Genomic DNA, 17,530 nt, shown 5'->3' with positions numbered 1-17,530 from the left:
CTGTCACCACTCGCGAACTACACTGGCCAATGGTTGTAATCCCTTCGCAGTTTCCTCTATACCTCCGGTATTACAGCGATGAAGGTCGCATGTGTCGATACGTGGCATCCGCTGACGTGCCGAACACGGAACTTCACCGGCTTATTCTTCGAGAACGGAAGCAGAAAAGGAAAAACACGAATCTCCACGACAAATAAAGAGGGGAAAAAAAGATAAGTTCCGTTTCCGGTGAGGCGCTTACTTTGGTAAGCAAATGAGCGCCTCTCGATTATTCTCAGGAACTTGTGACTTCCGTGACCCTATACTACGCGCACATGTGAAATAGGACTTGGAGGCATTGGAGGCCGCCACCACTGAGACAGGGGGCAAGAAAGAGTTTCCGGGCTGTCGATAACAGGCGGCGCTTTGCGTCTCGCTGTTTTTCTTCCTCCCTCGACGCCCATTTCGCGCCGTTTGTTCTGTGTTCGTGGGTCAAATGTTTTAAAACGTCGTGCTGTACGGCGATGGAAGAAGAAACCGTTCCGAAGGTTACGTGGTGGGAGAAGTTATCTGCCGTCTCCTGTGTGGTTCTTTCTGTCGCTGGACTGGTGACAGGTCAGTGGACTTGTAAAAAATATACCGACGCTCTGTTCCGGTGCGAGATGTGCACTTCCCCTTGTTTGTGACAGCTGTTGACCTATCAATACTAATGGAGTAATATCACCAACGTCCACCTTCTGCGGACTTAACTTCACTGCATGCGACATTTTTATCTTCATCCACCCGAGCGCTTTTTATCCCCTTCGTCTTTCATCTTATTCAACCTCCGTGCTTTTTATCACCTTCTTCTGTGGAAGCTGATGAAAGAATGAAACTCGAGATGAGGTAACACCATGTGCCAAGTTCGAAGCGATACCCGATTTGATCGTTTATAATTTCTAGGCAATTATTTCCTTTCACGCATGTTTTTTTTTTAAATTTTAAATATAGAAGTATAGGAAGAGTTAGGCATTTGCTTGGCCTGTAATCCCCAAAATCGAGATGGACTGCGGGGGCAAGAATAACAAAAAAAGAATGCTATGAACAAAAACAAATCGACAATCATTGGACACAAACTTAAAAATAGGAACCCTGGAACTTACTTAGTGCTTATAGCTGTGAACATTAAGAAATTACGCCGCTGCTTGTTCAAATTACTCTCTCAATTGAAGTGTCTCTGTTTTGCATTTAGAAAAACAGCGAAGGAATGGGTGTTACATGAACACTGTACGACATAAACGCGTATAAAAAAGCAATGATTTGGCACGGCAATATCTCGAAATTCAAATTCACGATGTGCCAGCACGCGAAGTCACAATGTAGAAAATTATAAACCTAGGGTACTCGTAACGATGGCCAACGCTTCATTCTATATATAACGCTCAAAATAATTATGCCAGCTGACATATTTTTTAAAATCGAAGAGTTCTTGTACTTGTTCTTTTTCAGCTTCAGTTGCTCTACATTGCTGGAAATGCAGCTAAATATAATACAAAAGCTCAAAGCATAACAATAACGCACCGTGGTTTCTCTACTCATTATGGAAATAAGTCGAGCATTTCAAACATATTTCGGCTAACTCATTCATGAGTAGACTCTCTCGCTGAAAGTCAAATCTACGCGTGAGTCTTGGTCCAAGTGGGCACTGAGCTAAAGATATATTTTGTCGGCGAGTCTCAGAAGGACCCATTCATTTTGTCGACCTATGATTTCAAATACAAAGTGACATGTTCGGGGCTTGTACGTATAACCACATGATTTTTTTTTTGAGGAAAGGTTGGTGGATTTAGCCGCTGCGATTCTGCTTCCGCCCGAACCCACTTCCTGAATGCGCCCAGCGCTAAAAGAGACTTGTAGCTGTCGCCATCCGCTAATAAATCAAAATTGTTGAAGTAACCTATTCTTTGCTGATATTTAGATACATTTCGCAATGACAACATCGCACCGGTACGCTGCCGGAGGCTACATCATGTAAGCGATCCTAAAAGCGTCATGCACAGTTGAGATATTAGTCAACGAAAATTTACTTCTTTCTGCTGCGAAGTTGCAGCTAATCTGAAACTGCAACGTTTTGGACCATAGTGAAAATTTACTCTCCTGCGTTCAAGTAATGGCTAACCTTTTCATGGAATTTTGAATGAAATCAGTTCACTCAGCAAAGCTATGCGTTTACCGCATTGGCGCTGCGGACTTTTCCTTCCAATTATCCTACTTCAGCGCAGTCGCATCGCAAATCTGACGACGTAATGTCTTCCTCTGACTTACTACTGGTGCTGTGATAAAAAGAAGATTGGCGGAGCATACATCCTTTAGAGTTGGTTGGCTACATAGATACTGTTATCAGTAGAGGTGATGGTTAGTGCGTAATTGTTATGTTTTCTAGAATATTTATTATGAAAGGCGGCACATACCCCGTGATACATTCCGCGTGACCCTAGCTGCCATGAAAATAGCGGCACAAACCCATTAACAAATATCCGGCGACCCATGTTAGCGTCAGAAGTTCATTGAAGAGTGGCACATACCCAAGGGCACATGCCTACTGAACAGGAAATACCCAGTGTAACATACCCAGTTACCGAGTTTTAGTGAAAGAGGATCTTTGAAGACTGGCACGTAACCAGGTTTGCATACCCTATTACCGAAGTTGGTCCAATGGTTAGTTTTGAACCCCGTTCGCTCAGTACAGCTGCCCGACACTCTACCCAATTGACTATGGGCTACCCACTGACCCAAATTGGCAGGAAAGATGTTAGGCAAAGCGTACATACATACATACATACATACATACATACATACATACATACATACATACATACATACATACATACATACATACATACATACATACATACATACATACATACATACATACATACATACATACATACATACATACATATATACCGGAAACAAAGAACAATAATGGTATCAAAATTCAATCTTGATGCGACGTAATCATAATCCGCACAGATTCTGTTTTTGTTCCATTTTTCATTGATAGGATATCGCCAGAAGTTTTCTTTCGCAGCAGAAACCAAAGAGAAACTGGTTCCTGAAGCTCTTTTTCTCCTGCATATCAGAAGTGATGCACATATGAGAAATGAATGCATATATGCATATGAGAAATGATTTCAACGTTCCGAAATCCTTCGCATTTCACGGTTGGGGATTGTTCCCCACGTGCCGCAAGTTGTTTTTTTCATCCGCTTTCAGTTCCAATAACTTATCGTTTCCTTATTTCATTTATTAAGCACAAGTAATTTCTCCTATGTTGTCATTTGTGTCAGTGTTTGTTGCCTTCTTCTGACATTACTAATAAAAATCGGGCCCCTCGGTTGACTCCAGATCTTACTGTTCTATATATGCATATCGCACCTTGTTACAGCGTACTAGCTTGCGGTATTCTAATTGAAATAAAAATGAACTCTACAGCATAGTTACAAGCATCCTTACGTTCTCATTATGAGGATGCGAAAATTGTTTAATAGTCATTGTTTGAGAAGGTTGCACCTTATTCGCAAGCAATACACGAATTATGATTTATTCCATTCAATCGCTTCTCGCAGTATTCGATTCGAGCTCAATGTTGCCTAGAAAATTGCCATTTAGGTACCATATGAGTTAACCTGTAATTAAAAACTAGACTTCAATTCTTTCTAGAATGAATTATACAATAAGAATACGAACCAGGAACTGAGTCTAGCATGTATAAAGTACTCTTCCTGCGTCAAATTTTGGCTACTTACAATATATTTTTTAGATTCCTGCCTTTATAAGGACATACGACGATATATTTAGTGTGCAACATTTGAAAAATAATGTTTGGTTGTAATATTTAGCAACAAGAATCAATCCGCTTCCTACGCAAGGTTAATTTACTATTTCATAGAATTTTCATATAATAATGTACTTACCTGATTTAGCGTCGCCCGTTATTATATCTTTTGTGTTTCCTCTGAATTTTGCTTGATTGTTCTTTTCTGCAGATGTTTACACGCTGTATACCTACTATGTGAATGGATTGTGGGTGTACTTTAGTTTAATGCTTGCCTTGGCGGTACTGCCCAACATCATGGTACAAGCGTTCAGCCTAAGCTGGCAGATCGCTGATGAGTGTCCTTCGAGACTAGTTTGGCTCACAAACCTTCTGCTCTTCGGTACATTTCACAGGTAAGACAGTTCGACATTGTGCGCATTGTAGCCAAAATAGGAGCAACAGGTTGACATTACTCTTCGAGTGAAAACGCTGACTCGTTCGCAGTAAAATTTCTCACGGAAGTAGCTTATCGATGGGGGTTCAACATAAAAATATATTTCTGCATTAATTGCCTGTTTCGACAACAATAACAGGGACCTGCGCATCACGTGAACTGTGGGTTCACGAATAAAATAAAGATGTTGATGCCAATGCCCATGATGCTCATTGTAATGGCATTGCATTTGTATAGCGGCTACATATAATCGCCTAAAGTTTGCTTGAGGTTTTTAACTTTTACGCGTACATGTGTGCAACTTTCTTTTCTTTCTTTCTCTGCTTTGTATACATTTGCTTCACATAAATCTTTATCTCTAAATTATAATGTTACCTATGCTTTGAACGACTCCAGCTCCAGCTTATTCATGCTTGCGCGTTTTTTTTAGCAGTACGACCGCTGACCTCTTAGTGTTCGCTTCCATTTTGAACCCCTGCATCGCTTCTGAAGGGGATGGGGGGTGCGGGTGCGGGAAGTAGGCGTTCACTTGCCGGTCTTGCTGGGTGAATCGCTTGAAATTCCATTACCATGTGCACTCCATTCTGATTCCTCATACTTATCGTTCGTACAATATTGAGCACCTCGATTTGTCATATCTCGATACCATTATGTATACCGTTCGAGACCTTGACGGTTAGTTTCTCTGTCCTAAGCTCACATACCGTGTGATGCCTGCGTTTGTAGTGATATTGCACATTCTGGAGCCAAATGACGGTGGCTAACACTTCAAGCGTTTCTCTCGCACAGACGTGAAAATACCGAGAATGTGGACGGGACAAGCCCGCCGTTGCAGTTTAATTGGGGGAGCGTCCTCATGCGTACTGTGGAAAATTTCACTTTGACTGAACTCTGACGCAGTTATTCGTTCCCTTATCATTTATTTCGTTTGCCTTACTATTTCCATAGTCCAATTAAGCATAGCAGTTCATTGTTGCTGTGATCATTCTTGTTCCATTGCCCGTTTCCTCGTATTTTACAGACACTTTGGCACTCCCAGTCAAGTCTCGCCCCTCCCTCCTCTTTTCTTACTCGTCTGCTCTTGCCATGGTTTTGATTCCGTATGCTTATACCATGCTACAGCAGCCATACGAGAAGCCTCTCTATCAGTTAGCCTTTATTCCTCTCCGCTTTCCCATCACGCTTCCCTCAAAGTGGCGTGAAATACAACCACTCTATTTAGGCCACCATATGTTCCCTTTGCACACAGCCGCTTGGTTAAACATGCGAAGAGAGAGTAATTTATTATGATTGAAATTCTGAGAGATCTACCTTCTATTCGGCACTGAGTAAGTAGAACGGGTCTAAAAAAGAGAAAGAGAAAAATGCTTACGGTGAGTCCGAAGATGGTGGGTAATGAGCATGAAAGGCGGGCTAAAACTCTTCAAATTCTATATACAGACCATTCTAGTGGGAGGACTGGATGATAGCGTTTGGAATTTCACGCCTACAAATTATCTAAGTGTTTGTTTACATTGTCTCTTTCAGGCAGTGGCTCACCCTGCGGGCCTGCTTTTACGCAGACAAGACGAGGGAGCTAAAGGACTACAACGCCTACACGCAGTACAAGAGTGACCGGTGCTTGCTGGACCTCTATAAGTCTTTTCTGAAGTCAGCGCCTCAGCTTGTGCTTCAGACGTACATCCGGTACGACACTAAAGACTGGAGGCCTCAGACAGGTATCCATGTGTATTGCGCTTCCGTGCAAAGGGGACCTTTATAACGAACGTCCGATATGTGTGTAATTCTGCCTTGTGCGTTCGTGGAATGCCGCAATGTGTATTATATATATATATATATATATATATATATATATATATATATATATATATATACCCAGCACCTCCACCACATGCGAGACAGCTGTTAAACCTCGACGGTTTATTTAGCAGGTCGCGCGCTGAAGACGATGACGCTGGCCATGATGACGAATACATACAGATGAAGAAGATAAAGGAGTAATATAATGCTAACACCATATATATATTATTAGGTGAGAGAGTACACAGCCCGTGATTAAAATCTCCCGCGGCGTAATGCATAGGTTGCAAGTTTCGCTTCCACCGTCGGCAACTTCGTTTCTCGTCCACTTTCATTTCACTTTAATTTATCATTTTGCACAAGGATTAAAGCTACAATTAACTTCCTGTATGCCTTCCTTGACTTCTGAAACTCTTGGCTTCATATCATTAAGATGAACCAAAATCAGGCCCCACGGTTACCCTTTCTCTTGTTCATTCAGTCGCGAATTATGTAATTTAGACACGTATTTTACGTCAGTCTTCAATTTCATAGGTATCTACTAATTATTTTATTTGTTGGTTTAGTTATTTGCTCATTTATTTATTTTTTGTTTTGATATATACTAACCACCTGCGATTCTTTATTGTCAACCAGAGTCTGTGCAGAAGATCTTTTTCACTCTCCGCCGCAACTAGCGCGATAACGAGTCGAACCTTCGACCTCATGCTCAGCATGACAACGCTGTAGCCACTGTTACGGTTGGCCTCTTTGAGGAACATTCGTCTCACACAGCCAGAAATGTCCCCAAGTTCTTCAAGCTATCGTTTGCATTAAAGTACAAACGATAGCTTGAAGAAATTGAGATGTCCTGGTATACCACAGCTTGAGCGGTTGACACCGGAAGTGCCGTCCTAAGAACGAGCGTAAAAGGAACAAAGGTGCCAATCGCATAGACGTCTGTGCTACACCTTCTCGCCTTGTTTAACTCAGGGCGAGTAAGCATGGAATAAGCCACCGCACCTTGCCATGAGAACGGACAGCTGATAGTTGTCACTTCCAAGTAAACGCATAAGCGTTTGTGGAACACTGGCTGCGATGTTATCGGAGAGGTGTAAGGCAGATGACGACGACGATGATATTTATTTGAATCCGCTTCGAAACCGGCCGGCGCCAAATGTCGAGCTGGCCTGCTCGAGCTAACCAGGCATTGTATACATGCATAGCCCTACAGCATTTTTCTCCACCTCGCCTTGAGATTTTCTCACCTCATTAGGACATATAGCTAAATATTATGCTTGTGCTGTAATGACTCCGGATCTACAAATATCTTCACTCCTTCTGTTCACTAATGCTTTAAGCATAGTTTGCATACGTTGACTGTTTACCGAATAATGTTTCATTATTTGAAACTGAGCGGTTCTGGAAGGTGGACGTTACCTTCAGCGAGGGTTGGTATGTGCCCTTGTCGGTACGTCACAAAGCTCTGAACCTACGCGTCTCACTGGTTGAATGCCTGCGCAATCCATAAAGATGCGCTCAGTTTTCTCCAGATTTATGGCGCAGCAGACTCATGCGTCATCATGGTGCGAATATTTGCTCCGGTATATTTAAGTCCTTCGAAACCTGTCCGGGCCTCAAACAACGAGGCACTGCACTTGTGTTGTGCTACAGCGCTTTCTTTCTCATTTCTTCCTTGCATTGCTGTAGATTTGCATTACAAATTTTTTTCTTCATTATTTTTGCATCTAATTTACTGTGCCTCTTTCTCCCATTTTCTTTTCTTTTTATTCCTGGCTGTTGGTTTACATTTCCATTCACCTAGTACTTCGCAGCCAACCGCTTCTTCATCCTCCGTGGACGATATTGAGGTACAAATATTCGCGAACTCCATGAGATAATTTATTTTCATCCATTCTTCAGCATCTTCCGGCCAAAATAATTTTTGTATGTGCTCCTCATTCTCCAAAAGAGTTTCAACCCATAGCACGCCGTACTGTCTAATTTGTGTTTATACCGTGGGTCCACAGTAGCAATCGGCCCCCCGACCATTGTTTAACTTAGAACCGCGAAAAGATATATAATTTTAAGCGCAGAATAACATTTGGGATTGTTAGCACAAGCGCTATTGCACCTTCTCCTGATCATAGCACCAAACCATGTTTATCGTAATCCCAATGTTGTTTCATTATTGATGTATTCCGCTTCGGCTTTGTCTTCAGGATATATTTATCGATTTTTCGCTTTGATCTTTCCTTCGTTCATGATGACGTCAATATATTTATATCACTCGGCTATGTCTATGGGTTTACTGTTGAATTGATGCTACGTCCTTGTCAGTCTCTCCAGTTAAGATCATCATACCTGATTTCACTCATAGGGGTTGTATGCTAGCACTTGGCCGGCAGCTAAAGCCACGCAGGGTATACAAGTGCGTATTTCATTGCTTCAAGCAGCAAAATAAAACAGGCTTGAAATTAACGTGTCAAACTTAGCAAAATAGCGTAAATGTGGGAAACACGATCAGATAGAAGCTGAAGAAAAACGCGTGAACGTAAGAAAAGGTCAATAAAAATAGGCTGAAACATTCACGTACATGACTGAAACAAGATACGTGCGATCACAAAACAGATCTTTCAGGTTTATGCAATAAGGAGACAAGCTAGTGGTACGTGTTCCCTCTAAAGAAAATAAGACTTGAAATAAAGGTAGATAGAAAATTGCAGAGAACGATAAACCAATTTTCTTTTAGACGTTGCATTAATAAAAATAGCTGAAGCAAAGCGTCATAAACTGAATTGAATAAATGATACGCAACGACTTTTTTAGCTAGTTCTTTATTTGTGTAAGAAGTGCACTTGTCGGAAGTTTGTTAATGTATGCTGCCAAATAGTATCTGTGCGTTTTCAGACTTTATTTGGTATAAAAACATTGTGTGCCAAAGCATTGTTTCGCTCTAAGAGATCGCGATGGGCATATACAACATTGTATTGCTCAGACCAAACATATTTCGATGGTACCGCTTTTGCCAAGAGTGAAATATAGTTAGGCGACCTTAATGCATTCATGATACCTAAATTGAAACGGTACACATAAAGCATAATTCATGGTTCTCAACACAGAACGTGACGGATGAAATTTTCAATATTATGTGTTACAAATACTCAGCGTTGATGACTTTAACGTGTCTGTGGCAGCGATTATGATACCGAATGTTAAGAGGAATGTTAGAAAATACACGTAAATTTAGGGCGACGTTTGTGTCAATAAAATACAACATAAAAAATTATTTGCATGCAGTTGGCACTGCCATTCACTCCCTTATCCTGTTACCATGGTGCATGGCGGCTTACGACATAAACCAGCGACGTCGACATCCTGAATGGCCGCCAATTTCCTGGTCCGGCATCATTTTGCACATGGCATGGAGGCTTGGCATAGTAACATCACGCATCGGCGCCATGGTACTGATGGCGGTGGTGGACGATGACTGGGCAATCGGATACTTCGGTAAGTGCCCTAACAAGCCATAGAGAGTACGTATGCACAAAAATACCGAGAACTTCGAGCTTCATGCCCCATTTGAATTTCAGCGATCATTCTTGAAGACAGCCAAAACAAAGTGTACAAAATACTTAAATCAGCCACTTTTTTTCTACCTACAGGCTCGAAGTTCTAGGCGAACGCTGACAAGAAAAAATATATCGATTTTCTGAACACTATAGTATGGGGCTAGAGAAGAAACTCAAGTTATCGGTATCACTGAACACATGCGAACATTATTTCTGCCGTGAAGAAGCTACACGTCACCTGTCAGCTTGGACGAAACACGAAAGAAATTAATATGAAGATAGTACACTCCAAAAATAGCCGGAAAGCGGACTTTCAAAACCTGCTACAAGAGGTCTCGCAGACAAGTGGCGACGCCGGTACATGCATTTAGGCTGCCTCGAGGAGACGGAGAGGCGGAATGTATAGAAATATCCTAAGCGGGTCTGTCAATTGAATTTTTAATACACGATTAGGAAAGATTAAACCGATAGCCAAAATGCCCCGTGACTAGACCAATACAATGACTGCGAATGGGGTACAAACTATTATAAATAGTAAACGAAAACAATTACTATGCGTAACAACTAATCAGCAAACAGTCATTTGTCCAACACGAATTGGAACATAACTAGCCAAAAGATTTCAAGAAAAAGAGCTACTCAAATTAAATGATAACGGAAAGCGTAACAAGATAACGTCAAGCCAATTGTGGCAGATTGGGCAAGTTGGTACGGCATGGTCTTACGTTTAGCACACCTCATGTTCGGTGTTAACGAAGAGAGAAGAAAACAAGCAAAAAAAAAAGATGACAGGATGGGCGGCAACTTCCAATTGGTTTATTGATGCGAAAGAATCAAATGATCTGTTGAGCAAAAAAGCCGGCGTCTGTAGCAGCAAAAGGCACCTAAATTGCCGTTGGCTGCGACGCCCCGTCACGTGCGTGCCTCAATGGAGCGGAACGCGCGAAAGAGACCACGTGTTGTAGCGATGGCGAGTCAGGTGTTGCGTGTGGGGAGAGGGCATCGCCATGAAGCCACGCCACTCTCGTTCTTGTTCTCCGGAGCCTGTGTTACCTAAGGCTTTCTTGTCCGCACAAGCTCTCTTGCGCTCTAATTTCACCTCGGCAATCAATATAAAAAGTGATTTATAAAAAAGTAGTAGTTCAGCCGGAAAGGCGAAGCACTGATTGCGATAGAAAGTTAGTAGGTAGCTGTACGAAGTGCGCATAGTAGCTTGATCGGCCGCGTAGACTTGTAAACATTCGCTTAATAATTAAATCAACAGTGGTAGAATGCGCTAGCGTGACTCAACGAGGACATCTAGAGAAAGAGACACATAGAGAGAGCGCTGTCTTTGTCTGTCAGCTTCTTTGTGCGTCGTCATTCCGTCGTGCTTCCACACTCTATCATGGAATCAAACTAAGTAGCCCATTAAGGTGTTTTAGCGAATTTAACCAGCAGGGTGTCAGGCGCGCACAGGTAAACGTGAACACACATCGCTTATGACAGCGGAAACTGTTAGTGAGAACGCTGGAGTTATAAATGGCGGCAGCAGCCGTGAGCCTATATGACTCCGCGCATGCGTCGCTTCAACGCGTACAAAACGTCGAAAACGTCGAAAGCACGGCACATATTAAGCTGCTAGCACTACGCGCACTCTGCAAGAATTGAAGATCGCTTTGAAGATGAGGCACGCGCGGGCGCACGCTTAAGGAACGTCGCAGACCGCTTTCAAGACACACGAGCGCCGGCAACGCATCCCTACGGCGCCCACCAAAGGCATCTACTACGGCGACCGCGATTCGCGTGGCCAACGCCGTAGTAGACGCCGCGGTTGTACCCACTGTGTAGAGAGCGGGAGGCGAGGAGGACATCGAGGCACCGGAGCAGCCGCCGGAGAAGAACGCCTCTTCTCCCTTCCTGATGCAGAACCTCACGGGGACGGCGACGGCAGAAATTTGCCTGGACTGTCCATATAGTCGCTATCGCAATAAAAAGAATAACTTCGAAATGAAAAGCATTGATGGTAGTCAGTTTCGGGTCTACTACCTAATTTTTAGAAGCCGAGCGTCTTACCCAGTGTGCTAAACCAGCATCTCCGTGTTAGCAGGCCTGTGAACACTGCTTTACGACATCATGCTATTTGGACCAAAATTGCAATTGCCAAGCCCGGCGTGACGAAAGCGGTGGTGTCAAAATCGCCACGGCTTACGCGGGAGCGTTCCCATTAGATTTTATGTCACTAGGTCAAGGTGGCATGACGTCACGGATCAAAGTGCACTGGCCTTGTGCTGTCTAAGAGGCGCTGGCCAAGTGTATCAACGCACTCGGTGGCCCGCTAGGAGTTCATAACTCGAACAACCGCTCAGCGGTGTTCAGTTGAACCTGACTGCTTTCGCCTTCACAAGTCATAAGAAGTGCTCACGTGTCCCCTATTTTCTTTTTCGTGACACCTGGGAATACATTTTGCGACACTTACCTTAAGCTGTGCTAAAAACAAGACAACATCAAGAAAATACTTAGTCAAAAATGAAGTGAGACTTTCATTTTACGTCGAAGTGTTTTGCAAGTTTTACTTCGAAAGTGATGTGATACCTTAACAGAGGGAAATTGACCGCACGCAGTATGCACTTAGGCAAACTGGAAGATTGAGATTGCTGCTGCTTTGTGTGGTTGATTATGTTGTGTTTAGCAATGCGAATATGAATATCTTGCGAGGGAGAAGTCTGTGATTGCTTAATATCTTGCTCACTGGGCAGGAGATCAAGTAACGATGTAAGGTGGCAAGTAACAGCACGCATAGTCCCTCAAAAAGGGTACAGTCGGCCGTGAAAGTTTATGGACCACGGAATCTAGCAAAACGTTGAATTTCCAGCCTGTAACAAGAGCCAGTAAAACAGTACATAATATTATTTTTCCCGTGTGGTACTAGATGCGAGAAATGCGAATTCCAGGCTGCGTTGTGAGCCTGACGATACATTCAGCTTCTCTTTTTTTCAGATCCCGCGTTCCGTAAAATTTTCTGGTCAACTTCAGAGTTTGTGCACGATGGAAAAACAGTATGTTCAATTTGCCCCGGTAAGCAGCGGCATATGTGCGCATTGGAATTCAACACCTAGACGGTGGAAAAATCACCTCGAAGAAGGGCACCTAAAAATCCGTTTCATCGCTGCCCATCTTCTCGTGGTGCTTCGTCCGCCCTCCGCATGTTCCAAGTGTGAATACCTGCGCTAATTGGTTCCAAGAGCCTTGTTCGAACACTTGGCCTTTGCGAAAAGTACTTTCAGCGCCATAATGTCTCCTACACTGTTATACAACAAACGCCGCTCTGAACTCATGTTTTTCGAACTCCGTCGCAGACCTCCGACGCGGATGCACGGAAAATGTTCACGCCTAGAAGTAGTCAGATAGGCTGCTCCTGCAATGGGGAGAAGTCAACGCGAGCACTTATGCATGCACACCATTGTTCTCGTACGTACGTACAATTGAGTCCAAGAGTCTGGAGACCACGGCATCAGCAAAAACACTTTTCTTCTAGCGCAGATGTGCAATGTGAAATTGTATTGACCCACGATGCTGGCCAAATATTCGAACGTAGGCAGTGTGGCTGAACTTCACTGTTTATGCCGTGAAGGACAAAAAATTTCGCGGTACTTCCGGACCTTTAGCTTTTGCATTCGACTGTACCTGCTATTATTTCTGAAGTTCTTCGTCGATTGCGCGGGAGCATTGCTTCGAATAAACTACTCGTAGCCTGTTTGTCATGCTTGACGCAGTGCAAGAGCATATTTTCAAAGCAAAGAATAATAATAATAATAATGGCAAAATATAATAATAGTCTCTGGTTCGTTCTCACTGCAGTAGCGTTCTTGCATTTTTGTCAGCGCCATCTGCGGCATGGTGACGCCACAGTATTTGGGGAATATAACTTGTCACTTGCCGAATATGTCTCATACATTTTTCGAAGTCCGCATGAGGACGGACTTCTGCAGAAACACTTGTGAGTGAAATCTTGGCACTTAGTGTGGAAGAAAAAAAAAGTGAGTCCTAAAGTTTTATCATTTCTTCCGATCAGGTACCCACTTTGTGATGACAACGATGTTCGCCGTCGTGTTGACAGATCATCTGGTGCAAATGGAAGTCGCACCAAACATGCCGTTCTGGCAGAAGTTGGCGCACGGCATCGCCATGGGTGCGGCCCTCACATTTTCCTTCTTCAACGTAGCCGACTCTTCGTCACGCCATTGGATGATCCTCATGTACATGTACGCCGGCATGCAAAACGCTGAGGCGCTCGTAGAGTTCTCTAGGGAGTGGACTATCGCTGGGGAACCTTACCAGGGCACGACTGCGATCAGCATCGTGGCCGGGTCGTTCATCGCAGGTGAGTACACAAACCTGTGGTCGGACGTTCCAGATAACTTTACAGGCGAGTAGGCCTGGCAGGTGAACTTTATACTGGCGTTCTAATTTAAAGCTCAATCTTGGAGCTAGCACTGCCTTATATTGCGTGAAATACAGCATCAAGATTGCATTTTACAGCTAAACTGCACATGACTCGAATACCAGGATTTATTGGGCTCCGTCGACAGACCAGTCGACAAAAACCATTCCCGGAATTGAAGCTCGAAGTGCCTATCTTCATTGAAATTACGCATGCAAGACACGCCCCGGTATTTGTTTCGATAAAGAAAAGCACAAAACAGCTGTTAAAACCACGTGATAGATGATTAGGCGCCTTCATACAACGCGAAGCACGTTCGAAGGCACTTCTTGAACCTGCTTCTTGAACCTTTCCTCCTCTTTTTCTGCCGTGCACAGCAGAACACACTAGAACAACTACGCATTACCATCGTATAAAAAGCATATTAATTTTTAGGAGCTCTTCTTTTATGAATAGTCAGGCATTGAAATTCATTAACAAACAAGCAAATTTTACAACTTCCTTCATTGAAGTGCGCGTTGAGCTGACTGATGTGACTGTTCTATGCTTATGTTTTGTTTAGCTTTCGTCTAACTTTATGAATTAAATTTTTTTACACATTGGTGATGTTGAAGTCCTTTTTATCTCGGGAAATTTCGAGTTTTCATCGTTCTGTTCTCGTTTGTGAAATATGTGAAGGGTCTGAACATTTCTTGCATGTATTTTCTAGGTCAATTTCAAGTATAGTTCACGCATCCATGACTCATTCCCACCTTACTGAAATCTCAGATAAATATTTTAGTCTGAGTAAGTAAAATAATTGGGAAAATTATTTCGGCTATTCATTAGAGAGTGGAGCGCTTGGCTTTTGCACAGTTGGCATCATCTATATTCTCAGCCAGACGACTATCACTGTGACCATCCGAAGGGCTCTTTGAATCACATTCGTTCGAAGATCTGGCCATATGATTAAGACACGCCTGGTGTACAGCTTCAGGGCACAACACCTCGCAGCTCACCTTTATCCCCGCCGGGTTAAGTACGCGCCTCCTCTCTAGCCCAGCCGTGCTTTACCGCGCAGTAATTTCGAGGATAACATAAACGTGATGAGCCACCTAGCCGTTTAAACGAGTATTCTCATTATCTCCATCCATTCATTGACCAACCCGATTCGCTGTTCGCTTTTCATTAAATACTGACAGTTCATTGAAGCGATCGTTTCAGTTAGGAACTTTAGAACTGAGCAGCGAGACGTCGCTATACACAAGGGCCTGTACCTTACTTCTTGTTGTATCACTATTGCGGGCGTGGAATGATCACGCAAGGCGTGGATGGTGAAGCTCTGGTCAGAAAGGCTACGCTGATCACCTTGCCTACTCAGAGTAACGGTATGGCTGACGCACGCAGATTCAGACAATAATATTTCGCAGAATATGTGTAATTAAGTATATCAACGTACATATACCCCAGTATCAAGCATTGTGAACTTTTTGCTATGTATGGAGATTCCAACCAGGATAGGGATCTGCCCTTCTGAAAGGGCAAGCATTTCCGAGTCCCCCTGTCTCTAGACACATTAGTGGTCTGAAACATGTGGCATGCTTCATGCCTCATGCGATAGGCCTCCCTTTTTTGACATCAATCTCATGTAAGTCAGTGGGCATGAGGAGACTGGTGAGTGTTGACAGTCTGTGAGTGCCGTTAATAATTTCGACCTTAACTTTATATGTGAGGTTCATTAACGATGAATGCCCGATGGTGACCAGCTTCGTAGTCAAAGTCTTCTGCAGCTGCGTAGGCGTATATGTGGCATCCTTCAAAGGGTTTGAGTACGCTGTATCTATTACACTTTCTGCTGCTGTGAAATTTTACGTGCTTTGAAATATATCTGAATTTCTCTATAGTTTACCTGCGCAACTACACATCCGAACACAGCATGTTCTTTCTTCAGCCGCAACCTCCTATGGATGAGACGTTTTAGGGAAATGCTTCCTTTTCCGCTGTATCATCGCTTTAACATGCTATATCGGAGACGACAGTACAAGTTTACAGTATTAAGAACAACGACTCAGAATATAGCTACACTTGACATTCGGAACCAACCTCGAATTCAGGAAACAAGTTCGAGCTGAAAGTCCAACATCAACTTCATGGAATATCGGTCAGGTCGAGCTCTGTGAAGCTTTTTGCCCATCTTCACTTCTGATTTGATAATCAGGATGCTTAGACAAATCTAGAGTCATTGTAACAATCGTGACGATCGTCGAGCGGCAAGCTTGTTGACGAGACATGTTGCAACGTTCAAGGGAAATACAAAACTCGTCCGTCACCTCGGCGTTGTGGAGAGGAGGGCAAGTGTGCTCTTCGTAAGAGCGCCGATGGAGTGAAGATCAATGGAGAGTGTGTTGGAGCTCCTCCTGTTGGTCGGAGGAGGAGGATGTGCGAATAGGTTTGACAGTCCATTAGTAGAAGTGCAGGAATATCCGAAACTCTCGAATAAACCACTGGATATTGTGCTGTTTGGTTTAGCCTTTCAATCGAATAGTCGCTATTCGTGAATATCTTTCAAATGATTCAGAATCAACTCCGCTCGATCAATCATGAAACAAAAATTATTCCCCACTGGATTCGGTTCACTTCTGCCACTATTCGATTCATTCAGCCTCTGAAAATTTGGAGGACGCTTAGCCTTTAAGCTTAGCCTTTAAGTGTAGAACGGGATGGCATTCAAGGGTCTCTTACTGCTTCTCGCGCTTCCCGGCAACTGCAGGATATGCAACCGCAATCTCTACCGGGAAGCGCTGGCGGCGAACACCATGCACGAAGGCGAGCTTTTTCTTTTTTTTTTCTTTCTCTTACATCACGCCTTACATGGACTGCGCCGCCACTGCCATGGATGCGTGGAAGCGAGCGCCATCTGGTGGCGCTGCAAGTAACCGAGCGGCGCGCGCTACGTTTTGATTGGTAAGGCGCCAATACACTTCGACGTGACCCGGCGCGCGCGCGCGCGGTGGTTGCGCTACGTCACGGCAGGTCGGCTACGCCGCGTTAGGCGTAAATCCGTCCCCCTACAGTACAACGCCGCGCCCCTGCTGCAGCTGTAGTAGCGCATGCGCAGTACACCGCGCCGCTCCGTGGCGCCTGTCGTGAACATCGAAACAAATCTTTCGCGCGCTTCTCAGTCGGTAGCGACCGCGGGCCGGACTGTTGCTCGGCGTTGGCACGGATGCAGACACATTCCGCAAGACGAAATTAAGCAGGAGACACACGGTACGATTCGGCGTCCGATCCGACGTGCGGCATACTACGATTCGGGGCACACGGTGCGTGCATCCGAAAGATTGAGCGGCGCGTAAGCTCCGCCCAGATACAGCCCCCCAGCTTCACTTCATATCCACACCGAAAAACACAATACAAACAACTCTGCACAACACTGCTTTGCTTTACGCGAATACTGTCAATAAAATTATGCCCCTGCGAGTGACGGAACACTTCACGACGGCGCGTTGTCTACTGACGGCTCCGCCAACAACCAGTGATAGGGC

At 44.0% G+C, this 17,530-nt stretch overlaps 1 protein-coding gene across 1 annotated transcript in view; it reads left to right on the top strand.

Annotated features, from left to right (window-relative positions):
- The first annotated feature begins 291 nt into the window (after nucleotides 1-291).
- Nucleotides 292-17,530, top strand: part of LOC142592771 (uncharacterized) — a 100,796-nt gene continuing 83,557 nt past the window's right edge. Inside the window, exons 1-5 of the mRNA XM_075704437.1 lie at nucleotides 292-594; nucleotides 4,008-4,191; nucleotides 5,760-5,950; nucleotides 9,312-9,521; nucleotides 13,638-13,946. Of these exons, the coding sequence (XP_075560552.1) occupies nucleotides 504-594; nucleotides 4,008-4,191; nucleotides 5,760-5,950; nucleotides 9,312-9,521; nucleotides 13,638-13,946 (985 nt within the window). The 5' untranslated portion in view covers nucleotides 292-503. The remainder of the gene's footprint in view (nucleotides 595-4,007; nucleotides 4,192-5,759; nucleotides 5,951-9,311; nucleotides 9,522-13,637; nucleotides 13,947-17,530) is intronic.

The sequence above is a fragment of the Dermacentor variabilis genome, chromosome 9 (genome assembly GCF_050947875.1).
Source record: "Dermacentor variabilis isolate Ectoservices chromosome 9, ASM5094787v1, whole genome shotgun sequence".
In the NCBI taxonomy this organism is placed as follows: Eukaryota; Metazoa; Arthropoda; class Arachnida; order Ixodida; family Ixodidae; genus Dermacentor; species Dermacentor variabilis.
The sequence above is the reverse complement of the archived record's forward strand: the minus strand, read 5'-3'. Positions and strand labels throughout refer to the sequence as shown.